Source organism: Erinaceus europaeus, chromosome 12 (assembly GCF_950295315.1).
Source record: "Erinaceus europaeus chromosome 12, mEriEur2.1, whole genome shotgun sequence".
Taxonomy (NCBI): domain Eukaryota; kingdom Metazoa; phylum Chordata; class Mammalia; order Eulipotyphla; family Erinaceidae; genus Erinaceus; species Erinaceus europaeus.
The window spans coordinates 24,803,519-24,816,521 of record NC_080173.1 but is presented as its reverse complement, the minus strand read 5'-3'; the positions used below and the strand labels follow the sequence as shown (position 1 = coordinate 24,816,521).

Here is a 13,003-nt window from a genome sequence, read left to right as displayed (position 1 = left end):
TTGAACCCGGGTCCTTTCACTTGGTAATATGTATGTTTAACCAGGTGCATCACTGCCTGGCCAGCCCCTTCCCCACATCTTAGTCTCCTTTACTCTCAGCAAGAAGCCAATGGGATGAGAATTACCACCATCCCCATTTTATGGACTAAGAAATCGAAGTCCTCTATAGAAATGGAGCTGCTCATCAGACAGCAGAACTAGTAAGCAGGTACTCCAGCAATCCACTGTGAGTCTACACTGTGAGTCTACAGCTTCCATACTGTGCAGCCACCAAGGGCTTCCTTTCAGCTCCTAGCTCCCTGCTGACCCCACCTTCTCAAATTACACTCCCAAGAACCCAATGAGAAAGCTGGGAGCAATACAGTCATTTGATGCATTCAAACTGCCCAATTAATAGTAGCGATTTCACTTGTAAAAAGCAATGCTTTGTTACTAGTTAAAAATCTGAAGAGAATTCTCCCCATCACACACAGGCAGTCAACACGGAGCCTGCCGTTATTCTGGCCAGTTTTGTCCCAAGATCCCAGGAGGTGGAACAGTGTCTGTGCCTCCATGTGATTCTGGCAATTCAGTTCATCTACGCCGATGACATCTGCTGTGCAACTCAGGCATCCAAGTTCGACATCCTCGAGAAAACACTCACGGAAGACATGTCTCTGATATCTGATTACTGTAAAAAATGGCGACTAATCCCTAGCACTGCAAAAACGGTATCATCTGTTTTCCATCTACACCATGCCTCTGCCTCGCGTGAGCTTAATGTGCAGCTTGGTGATACGAGAATCCGGCATGAAGCCCAGCCAGTCTATCTTGGCGTTACTCTCGATCGCACCCTGTCATTTCACGAACATCTCATAAAAACTGCAGCAAAGGTGGGCGCGAGGAATCACATCATTGCAAGACTGGCCAGCTCCTCATGGGGCGCGAGCGCTTCCACACTACGATCATTATCTCTGGTATTATGCTATTCCACTGCAGAATACTGTGCCCCAGGATGGTTCCGTAGCCCCCATGTCCACTTGGTCGATTCCAAATTATATTCCTCCATGAGGATAATTTCTGGAACCATCCGTTCCACCCCGGTTCCATGGCTGCCAGTTCTTGGCAACATCGCCCCGCCAGATATTCGTCGGGATGCGGCATCATCTAAGTTCATTTCCCACATCTACACTCGACCAGACCTGCCAATATACGCGGATATCTTCGCCCACCCTGTCCAGCGCTTGACGTCTCGTCATCCAATCTGGTCCCCTATGCCTACACTGAACTTCTCTGTTCCAGTCTCTTGGAAACAGAGTTGGCAGTCAGCTGAGGTAAAGAACAAACACCTTATCACAGACCCCTGCAAGCGTCAACCCGGCTTTGACCTAGCATGTTATGATTGGGCCCTCCTCAATCGCTATCGAACAGGCCATGGCCGGTGCGTCGCTATGTTCCATCGCTGGGGAGCCAGAGAAGACCCGAACTGCCCCTGCGGCTACAGACAGACTATGACCCACATAGTCAACGACTGCCACCTCTCCAGATTCAAAGGAGGTCTCGAAACTTTACATCAGGCTCAACCTGATGCTGTTGACTGGCTACAGAAGAAGGGCAAACGCTAGAAGAAGAAGTTTAACCTTGAATGACTAGAGCTATTTCTTTTCTTTTAAAATTTTACTTTCATGTGAGAGAAATACAGAGTGAAAGATACAGACAGAGAATAGAGCACTGCTCAGCTGTGGCTAATGGTGGTGCTGGAGATTGAAGCTGGAACTTCAAAGCCTCAGGTATGATGATAGTCTTTTACATAAACACTAGTCTGTCTCTCTGCAGCCTGAGCAGAGCTTGCCTTTCTTTCTTTCTTTCTTTCTTTCTTTCTTTCTTTCTTTCTTTTCCTTCCTTCCTTCCTTCCTTCCTTCCTTCCTTCTTCCCTTTATTTCTTTCCTTCTTTCTTCTCTTTCCTTTTTTTGTTGTCATTACTAGGGTTTTGCTGAGGCTTTGTACCTACACAATTACACTATTTCTGACAGATTCTTCTTGTGATTTATTTTTAGCTCAAAGTCTCTAAAATGTTGCTGGGCAGCCAAATTAGGAAAAAAAAAAATCTGAGGAGACAGTCACAGTAGAGTCTCATGCGTGAGCTCTGGATGATTCAGGTTCAATTTCCTGTTATCAGTGTAAGCCAGAGCTGAGCAGTGTTTTTATTTGTCTGTCTGCCACTCATTTAAAAATATGATAAATCTTTTAAAAAGATACTAGTAGGCCATGAATAGTTGTTGGGCCAACTTCGTCCCTCTATGGGCATTACTTCCCATGAAGCAGGGGAAAGACCAACCCACCTTGGTAGTGCAGTGATCATTCTCTCCACAAGGTGGCGCTCCTAGCTGTAATTATTTTTAGTTTCAGGATGGAAAATGCAATAGCCAGGGGTGGTTAACAAATAGGAAAGAAATGTACACGACACAGTTTACATAGATGGCTTCCTACACAATCATGCTTCATGTGCGACCATGTTTTGGGCAGTGAATTGTTGGTTCCTAGGGGTCAGTGAAACATAATATATATGTTCACTGAAAGAACGCACATTCTAAAAACACATACACTCTATCAACCCCATGCCATCTCTCAGCCACCTTTATCCCTTTCAGTGTATGGAAAAATATTTCATGATAAAATGATAATTAGTTAAGCTTTTCACTGAGCTAACCAGACCTGAGATAGTTTAGCTTAGAAATGAGATTTCTGTTCACACAGAGACAGACACAGAGAGAGATAAAAGAGAGAGGTAACATAGCTTCCCCTTGTGGTGCTGTACTCTAGTGAGCACTCTGGTCAGTGTTATTTTTTTATATTATTATTTTTTCTTCCTTTTTGGGGGGGGGTCTCCAGGGTTACTGCTTGGGCTCGGTGCCTGCACTACAAATCCACTGCTCCTGGAGGTTACTTTTTCCCTTTTTTTTGTTGCTTATTGTTGTTGTTGGATAGGACAGAGAGAAAGGAAAGATGGGGAGAGAAAGACACCTGCAGACCTGTTTCACCACCTGTGAAGCGACGCCCCCTGCAAGTGGGGAGCCAGGGGGTCAAACAGGGATCCTTGCTCTGGTCCTTGCGCTTTGTGCCATGTACACTTAACCTGCTGTGCTACCGCCTGGCCCCCTCAGTGTTATTTTATTTTACTTTTAAATATTTATTTATTTATTCCCTTTTGTTGCCCTTGTTGCTTTATTGCTGTAGTTACTATTATTGTCATCGTTGTTGGATAGGACAGAGAGAAATGGAGAGAGGAGGGGAAGACAGAGAGGGGGAGAGAAAGACCTGCAGACCTGCTTCACTGCTTGTGAAAAGACCCTCCCTCTCCCAGCAGGTGGGAAGCCCTGATCATCCACTGGAATCACCTAGAGAGTTTTAAGTTCTATTTCTGTTCAGAAATTCCCAGTCAGTGATACCAGTCCTGGTGGTACCTGGGAGTATTCATCTCAATCCTCCTTAGCTGAGTAACCAGGATCCGCATACCAGTGCTTCCCAAGTGCATTTGCCTATGAACCTCTTGTTTACCTGAAAATCCTCTGTAAATCCAGGGCCCCAGAAGCTGCATTTCTGCAAGCTTCCAGGTGCTACTGTTGCTCAGTGCCACACCTAGAGAAGCCATCAGTTGTACAGCACAGAAGCCTGGTGAGCAGAGACCCACTTAGCATTTCTCAGACTCCACAAGTGACCCCTTTGTTGCCGTCTCATATCCATTTTAGTTTTTTCTCTGAAGCAAACAGTATTTCACAAATAAGAATCTCAGGATGGCTAGTGGCTGAGCCTGTGACTTGCTCAGAGGTTTTCTTAGGGCTTTCAGCTTCCAGGTGAGGTACATGAACAGTCACTGGATGGTTTGGGGTGCCAGCCCAGAAGCAAAGCAAAAGCAAAGCAAAGCGCTGTTCCCTTCCCTTCCTTATAGGTGCACTACCTTCCACTCAGGGCCCACATTGCCTTCCTCATACATTGCAGATCCCCCCCCCCCCCCACGCCTTACCAGAGCACAGCTCAGCTCTGGCTTATGGTGGTGTGGGGCATTGAACCTGAGACTTCGGAGCCTCAGGCATGAAAGTCTCTTTGCATAATCATAACCATTATGCTACCTACCCACGCTCTAGCTTTTATTTTTCTTTTTAGGGGGACAATTTGTTGGAGTCCACAGAAACTAGAAAAGAAAGCAGCCTACCGGTGACTTTTTGATGTCCGACACTGCATAATTCCCTTGGGAGGTCCACCTGGCAGAGTCAGTTAATGACAGCCCGGTTCCATATAGGTTGATGCTAAAGCGACCCTGGAATGGCCAAGGAAGGTTAAAATTAGTTCACATGATGCAAAAACAAATATGACACAATAAAAAGTATCTGGGTCAATGTACTATGCTACTCAAGGAAGACTGGTCCAGAAATGGGTGCAGCCTAGAATGTTCCTAGCTGTGACCATGGACTATGAGTCTAGACTGACAGGGGCTCAGAGGTTACACAGGTTACTGTGCTAAATATGAATAGACGTGGGCCCTAGGTCAGATCAGCAGGGTTAACAGTTGATGGTATTTCTATACTTTTCTTATATTTGGGAGCTACTCTCTGCCCTAATCTAGCTTTCCTATTCCCAACTCTGATACCATCTTCCCATACAATACTTTTTTTTCCTTTATTGGGGGGGGGTAATGATTTACAATTAACAGTAAAATACAGTATTTAGTACATGTTTAACATTTCTCAGTTTTCCACATAACAATTCAACCCCCTCTTGGTCCTCCTCTGCCATCATGTTCCAGGTTCTGAACCCCCCCCACCGCCTCGCACACCCACCCCCCCGCCGCCATCTCAGTCTTTTACTTCGGTAGAATACACCAAACCCAGTCCAAGTTCTACTTTGTGTTTTCTTATTTTTCAGTTTCTTTATTATTAGTGACTTAATAATGATAGACAAGATTGTGGACTAAGAGGCATAAAATTCATGTAATTCCCACCATCAGAGTACCCTATCCTGTCCCCTGCACTGGAAGCTTCCCTATCCTTTTTTTTTTTGCCTCCAGGGTTATTGCTGGAGCTCAGTGCCTGCACTATGAATCTACTGCTCCTGGAGGCCATTTCCCCCATTTTGTTGCCCTTGTTGTTACCGTTATTATTGTTGTTGTCATTGCTGCTGTTGTTGTTGGATAGGACAGAGAAAAATGGAGAGAGGAGGGGAAGCAGAGAGGGGGAGAGAAAGACAGACACCTGCAGACCTGCTTCACCACTTGTGAAGCGACTCTCCTGCTGGTGGGGGAGCCGGGGCTTGAACTGGGATCCTTATGCTAGTCCTTGTGCTTTGCGCCATGTGAATTTAACCTGCTGTGCTATCGCCCGACCCCCAGCTTCCCTATTCTTTATTCCTCTGAGAATACGGACCAAAGATCTCTATGGGGTGCAGACCAGACAATACTTTTTGTCCACCACACTCTAGCTATTGGATTCAGGCAAAAATTACTAAAGTCGTGGGCTACACGGGAACATACCTTAAAAAGTCTTCCTAGCTTCTCCCACAGGAAGACACTTAGTTTCATTTGCCCTGTTCCCACCTTTAGGTTCCTGTTTATTGAACAATTTGCTTTCTATCACACTGCCTTGCAGCCAAGTTGAAGATGCTACCATGATGCCATACTGATCTCCCTGGGCAGATGACTTCACCAGTGTGTCCCAGAACTACACCTCCCCAGAGCCCTACACCACTAGGGAAAGACAGAAACAGGATGGAGGTATGGATCGATCTGCTAACATCCATGTGCAGCAGAGAAGCAATTACAGAAGCCAAACCTTCCACCTTTTGCACCCCATAAAGATCTTTGGTCCATACTCCCAGAGAGAGATAAAGAATAAGGAAGCTGACAGTAGAGAGGATGAGACACTGAACTTTGGTGGTGGGAACTGTGTGGCACTGTACCCTTGTTGTGTTATAATCTTATCGACCATTATTAAATCACTAATAAAAATTATTTTTAAAAGTATATAAGAGAAGAGAACTGTCTTAATTATTATAGTTACTAATTGTGGAGATTTTTTTTTTTTTGAGGTGTAAAGGCCTGGGCCTGGTGTTTCACAAGCATCATTCCCTCTATCCACGCAAGAGCTCTCTGCAGGCAGTTCTCTTCACAGTTGGGGAAACTGAGGTCCAGCCATTGAGATTAACTTCTCTTATAAGGAAGAAGGAACAGTGAGAGTCCTAAACTCAAATTTCCCTGACTTCAAAGCTGTCAACCACTGCCATTCGGTCTCCTTAACACCGCAGCTCTGATGTTACTCACAATTATCAGATTCCATCAGGCACAAAATGCCACAGAGTAATTTTTCTAACAAGATCTCGCTGCCAAAGCTGCCCAGGCTGCAGTTCCCTGCGGCGCCAGGCACTCCACTTACTCAACCCAGTAGGGCTGGACTTCAAAGGAGAGCGCAGTCTCCCGAGTGGCCAGCAGAGGACGCGGTTGCCCCTTCTCTTCTGCAGAGCTCCCACCCACTAGATCCAGGCTTGCTTTCAGAGTCCCCACTGCTTGGGATATTTATCTCCTAAGGCCCAGATTTAATCCCCAGCACCACCATAAACCAGAGCTGAACAAAGGTCTGGTATCATTTTTTTTTTTTCACTCCCCCTCTCTCACACAAAGACAACGTGAGATAGTGTCTTCAGATTCTACTCCTCAGTGTCCTGTATCACCAAGCACAGATACCCATACATCCTCTCTGAATTCTACAAACCAGTACTCGACTGAACCAGTTTTTAAAGAAACAAAAAGAGCTGAGGTAGAGACGCAGACATCCAAGACATTAGTTTATTCATTTGTAAAATGGGAGGAAATAGCAGCATGTCATGAGAAATAAATGAAATTCACTTTTTGTATGTGGCTGGTAATATATAGATGATGAAAACACTAATATCATTCTGCATCTAACAGCTTTGTAAGCATTAGCCTTATCTCTCTGATATAAGAGTTATACCCACTGAATGGAGGGGCTGACTACTGCTTTGCCCACTTATATCATTCACAGTTCGTGACACGTGACCAGATGCCTGGTTGATTTTTAATATCACACCTTGGCTTGTCTAATAAGACTTCTAGGACTAGGGATAATTTGGTTTTCTCTCCATGTCACTTCCACAAATATTAACTAGCCAGAGATTATAAACCTTTTGGAGTCTACAATTTCATATCCCTTCATGAGGATAAATAGGATTCCTACTCAAGCAGTGCCGGAAGGATTTAGTTTCACCTAAGGGGTTTTCAACAAGGGATACTTATGCCACCAGGGGACATCTAGCAATATCTAGAGAGAGTTTTGGTTTTCACCATTCACTAGACAGCATCTGCTAGTCAGCAAAGAGCTGTATCATTCAGTATCCTGCACTGCACAGCCCAGCACCCTACAGCAGAGAAGCGCTGAGCCCCCAAATGTTGAGAGTGTTGAGGCTGAGAAAGCCTGGGGTAAAGGGAGGTAGAATCCAGACTGCTCCTTTCAGGAAAACTCAGGTACACAGCCTCACCTTCCTGAGCTCACCTGCAGGATGGGTGAATATCCTAGCCCAGAGACACCAGACAGTGGCACACCTGGTAGAGGACACACATTACCATGCACAAAAACCTAGGTTAAAGCACATGGTCCCCATCTACAGAGGGGAAGCTTTATGTGTGGTAAACAGTGCTGCAGGTGTCTCTTTCTGTCTCATTTCCCTTTTAACTTCCCTCTGTTCTATCAAAGAGAAAGAAAGAAAGAAAAAAGAAAGAAAGAAAGAAAGAAAGGCCACCAGGAGTTGTGGATTTGTTGTGCAGACACTGAGCCCCAGTCATTATTTACCCTGGTGGAAAAAACAGAAAACAAACAAAAAAAACTTAACCTGGAAGCTGGGCATTGTCATATTATCATGCACAAGGACCTGGGTTTGAGCTCCCACTCCTTACCTGTAGAGGGGACACCTCAGGAGTGGTGAAGCAGGTCTGTAGGTGTCTCTCCCTATCTTCCCCACCCCTCTCTATTTATCTTTGTCCTATGAAATAAAATAGAAAAAAAAAAAAAGGAAAAACTGGCCACTGAGAGTGATGAATTTGTAATGCTGGGACAGAACTGCAGCAATAACCCTGACGATGGATGGATGGATGGATGGATGGATGGATGGATGGATATATGTAATCTGTACACTGGGGACTGGGGACATGGGTTGTATGACAGGTCTAGTGCTCTTAACTCATTACCTGCCAAACAGTAAGTATTTTTATTTATTTATTATTTATTATTTTAACCAAAGTTCTGCTCAGCTCTCCTTTGTGATGGTGCTGAGGATTGAACCTAGGACCTTTGGTGCCTCAGGAATAAAAGTCTTTTGCACAACCATTATGCTATCTCCCTAACCAGGGTAAGTGATGTTTTAAAATATTTTGGGAAAGGGAGTCGGGCAGTAGCGCAGCGGATTAAGTGCATGTGGCACAAAGTGCAAGGAACGGCGTAAGGATCCAGGCTCGAGCCCCGGCTTCCCACCTGCAGGGGAGTAGCTTCACAAGTGGTGAAACAGGTCTGCAGGTGTCTATCTTTCTCTCCTCCTCTCTGTCTTTCCCTCCTCACCCCATTTCTCTCTGTACTATCCAACAACAAAGACATCAATAAAAAAAACTACAACAATAAAACAAGGGCAACAAAAGGGAATAAATAAATAAATATAAAAAAATATTTTGGGAAACTCCTTGGTGGCACTTCTGTGTAGATGTTAATTAGCACTGTTCTGACAATAGGCCCCAACATTGAAGTGTTACAGCCCTCTTTGCCCAGCCTCCTCAGACACTGGCTTCTGTATTGGACACTTGGCACCACAGATGCATTGGTCCATTTGGCCCTTTTCATAATTTCTAGCTATTATTATCCTGAGGAAGATACCTACCCACTCCAATAATGCCCAGACCACACTATTGCCAAGGACCTCTCTCTCTTCCCACCCTGTCTCCTTACCCGGCCTACTCTCCACACAGACTGATGATCCCACCTACACAGTCTTGCAAGAAAGAAGTTCTGCTCTGCTGCAGATCCAAATCTTTAGGAGAGAAGATGATGGGCTAATGGTCTGGTTTCTAAGGGAAGGGGAGTTGCCCCCAGCTGATGGGGGTGCCCAGAGTCTGAGCCTGATGAATCTCCACATCTAGCCAGATGTACACACTCAGAGCAGGTGACAGACCAGAAGGAAGTGCTCTTCTCATTCTCCTTCAGCCATTTCCAGTCCAGGGATCTGTCCCATTCAATAGCACTCTACAAGGGACAAGGGAGTTCTCCACCAGGAGAGTAAAGACCTAATACCTTTTCCAGCTCAAGTCTGAAGCATCTTTGCCCCCTACAATTTCACCTGCTGGGTCTAAAGAGCATGAGAGTTTTGAACTACGAACTCCTAATATTGCTTTAAAGAACTGTTTATTTTTTATTTCTTTATTTTTAAAATATTTATTATTATTTTTTCCCTTTTGTTGCCCTTGTTGTTTTGTTGTTGTAGTCATGATTGATGTCATCGTTGTTGGATAGGACAGAGAGAAATGGAGAGAGGAGGGGAAGACAGAGAGGGGGAGAGAAAGACAGACACCTGCAGACCTGCTTCACCACCTGTGAAGGGACTCCCCTGCAGGTGGGCAGCGGAGGCTTGAACCGGGATCCTTAGGCCGGCCCTTGCGCTTTGCGCCACATGCGCTTCACCCACTGTGCTACTACCACCTGACTCCCAAGAACTGTTTATTTTTTATGAACTTGGAGAAGGAGAGGCAGGACATGAGCTCAGCTCAGTTCTGGCTTAAGGTGATGACAAGATGGAACCTTGACTTCTGGGGTCTCAGGGAGGCAAGTCCAGGCAAGTCTGCCACACTGAGAAACCTCCTGGCCCTCCTGGTGCTCATTTCAAAGAGTGAAAGTACCCAAGAACCAGGTGGAAATGAAGTGATCACAAATAAAATATGAAAGATCTGCCTTAGGCTACGAGTGCTGGGTCTCTCTCCAGACAAGTGTAAAAGCTACAGAGATCTAACCTGGAAAAGGGCTCAGCCATGTCTGATATTACAAACTTGGAAAGGCAGTCCTAGGATCAAACCATGCTCTATTGTGCGGTCTGGTTGTAGGGGTTTAGACAAGATACTCAACTTCTGTACCCCAGCGCCTTATCTGTAAAAAAGGGGGTGCACTCTCATAGGGTGCCAAGAGAGAAAAGGCTACACTAACTTACACACAACTGAGCAGTGCCTGAGCATAGGGAATAACCTCTAAGACCAGAAGTCATGAGAGTATAGTAGGACCTTGAATAAAGTTTCCTTCCAAGTTGGGGAAAAAGACTGACCCTGGGTGATGCACATTGGTAAGCGCACAGAGTACTAAGTGCAAGGACCCACGTAAAGATCCGGGTTTCAGCCCCTGGCTCCCCAATCTGCAAGGGGGAATGCTTCACAAGTGGTGAAACAGGTATGCAGGTGCCTGTTTCTCTCTCTCCCTATCTTCCTTTCGTCTCTCAATTTCTCTCTGCCCTAACCAATAAAATGGAAGAAGAAAAAAAAAAAATGGCCACGAGGAGCTATAGATTCATAGTGCCAGCACTGAACCCTGACAATAACCCTGAAGGCAAAAAAAAAAAAAAAGAAAAAAAGAAAAAGAAAAAGGAAAAAGAATGATTCCTTGCTAAAGTTTAGCTACAGGGCATTGTTTGAGGATCTTTATTTTCTTTCTGTGTTAGTTTGCTTGAAGGTCAAACTCTGAGAACCTACAGATACTGTTCAGAGGGGACTTACTGTAATGTATACAGGAGAGCAGGGTTAGAAAGACACATTCTGGCAATATCTTCAGCCAAGAGCTCTTGTGGAATCACCCTGATTGCTAAACAATCTCAAAAGCAGCAGCAAAGGATAAGGAGGAAAAAAGAGATTCTCAAGAGTGGACCTGCTTTGATTGCTGTGCAATCGCTGGGTCAAGGGATGAACCCTCTGCTCTGTAGTGACTTTCACAATCATACTTTCTACAGACCTCTTCCCAGAACATGAATGTGAAGAATTTCATGTCTTTCATCAATACAGCCAATGCTCAGTAAGTGTCTAAGGGACTGTATTCTAAAAATACCCTCCGTGGTTTACAACATGGGCTTGGAAAAATAACATACAAATCAGCCTCTCGCTGGCTGTAGGATTTCTTACTTAGCAGTGACTTCAGTGTCAGGATCCAGCAAATCAGCTAATAAGTTCCTGAATTGTTGAAACGAATGAAGGCAAATTGCCTTTCAGTGACTTAATCTTTCCCAAAGATACACAGACAGAAATACAAAAATTCTGAGACTTTTCAATCAGCTGCTAAATGCAACCCATACCAATCTGGGTGTTTGACATCACTGAGTGCTAAAGAAACTGCACTTCAAAAGTTCTTAGTCCTTGGATAATAGAGAAGAGGCCCTTTTTACCATTATGCCCTTTGTTTATTTTCTTTCTCCCCTGAGAGCTTCCTTTTCACTTCTCTAAAATGTGTAGCAATGCTTTCTTATGGCAGGGTTGAGAAAACACTCTGTTAAAAGGAAATTCAGATGTGTTTGTCTTGGGATGGTCTCAGTGGTTAGGCTTAAATCCATCCTGGAGAGACAGATCCTGGGATGTTCAATGCATTACCCATTCACAATTCCCAGACTTTTGGGGACTTCTAGGCCATCGGGGAAGTTTCCTAACAAAGTTCAGTAAAACTTTCTGAAGACCTTATGCAATCCAAGAAGAAAGCTGGATCCCAGCCTCCTAGCCAGGATCACCTAGTTCATTCTATTTGTCATGCCTTCTCCTTACAGAAGCTTCTTTCAAAGACTAATGACTGCTTTGTCAAATTAGCTCAGGCTGATGATTGGTGGCATGTTATAAGAGGCAAGTGAAAATCTGCCATAACCCCAGAGCAAGAGGTGATGTAATTGTAGAAAGGGCAGTGAAATTGCTGTTTAGCTGCTCTGCTGAAGAGCAGATCCCATAGGCTATAACTGTATGCTTTTTGTTCTGAACAATGAACACACTTATTAGGTATCTGAAGTAGGGGCAACAGTGTTTTGACATCACACAACATTCAGCATTTTTTTACAGCAGACACTAGTGTATATTGGCATTTGAGAGCCAGTTGTGTGCATGGCTCCCCAACTCTCCACTTAGTAACAGGTTATATTAGCTACGGGCTGAAGTTAGTCAGAAGGAGAGCATTTAAGCCAAGGAAATTGGTAAATGCTACAAAGAAGGCCTTCTGGTTTTCCTCCCTGAGAGCCAGTCATTAACTATTTATCAGTGCTCCGCTGACTAACATTCATTTCATTAACCACCATCATTTGTTTAGCTACAACAAGTCTGCCATCCACCATCTCCTCGGTGACTACAATGTCACTATTGTAGTAGATGCACTTTACCGACTGCATGACTTGGGCCTGTAGCTGTGATCCTGTCCTTGAGAAACACTGAGGTGTGGGATTACTAAATGAGAAATCGCAAGCGTCGGTGAGGCTCTGGATACAGGTAGTCAAACTCCAAACTGCCTCCCAGAGCAGCTGCCCTAATCACTATCCCAGGAACAGATGCAGCCGAGGGCCCCTGGGGCAGGGTGGATGTGGTCCTTGGTAAAGGCTGGCTCTGGCACATACCTGTGGGCACTTGGCGGCGCTATAGCAGTCCCCGGCGGTGGCAAAAGGCACAGGGTGCCCTTCTCTTGTCCTTGCAAACTGTAAATCAGTGGCTGTGGTATGATGAAGTGGGTAAAGGGAGAAGGCAGGGCATAGTGGGAGAAAGGCGGGGAAGGGAAAGGGCATTAGCAAGGAGATGGAAGAGAGGAAGAGAAACAATAAAAGGGAATAAAAGAGACAAAGACAAAATATGATTAGTAACCAAATGGATCCAGATGTGAGCTGGCTTTTTCCTCATTGTATCTGTGGTTCCAAGAGCCTGGCCCCTTGCATTTTATCAGCACTGTGTCCTCACAAAATGGAAGCCGAAAAGAGGGGTTTA

The 13,003-nt window shown here is 44.9% G+C and overlaps 1 protein-coding gene across 4 annotated transcripts in view; it reads right to left on the bottom strand.

Moving 5' to 3' along the window:
* ADAMTS9 (ADAM metallopeptidase with thrombospondin type 1 motif 9) overlaps positions 1-13,003 on the bottom strand; it is a 196,666-nt gene that overhangs the window by 12,549 nt on the left and 171,114 nt on the right. For all 4 annotated transcript variants that reach the window (XM_060202966.1, XM_060202965.1, XM_007520619.2 and 1 more), the window contains 2 exons: positions 12,643-12,734; positions 4,193-4,297 (listed from right to left, as the gene is read on the bottom strand). In XM_060202966.1, coding sequence (XP_060058949.1) covers positions 4,193-4,297; positions 12,643-12,734 — 197 coding nt within the window. The remainder of the gene's footprint in view (positions 1-4,192; positions 4,298-12,642; positions 12,735-13,003) is intronic.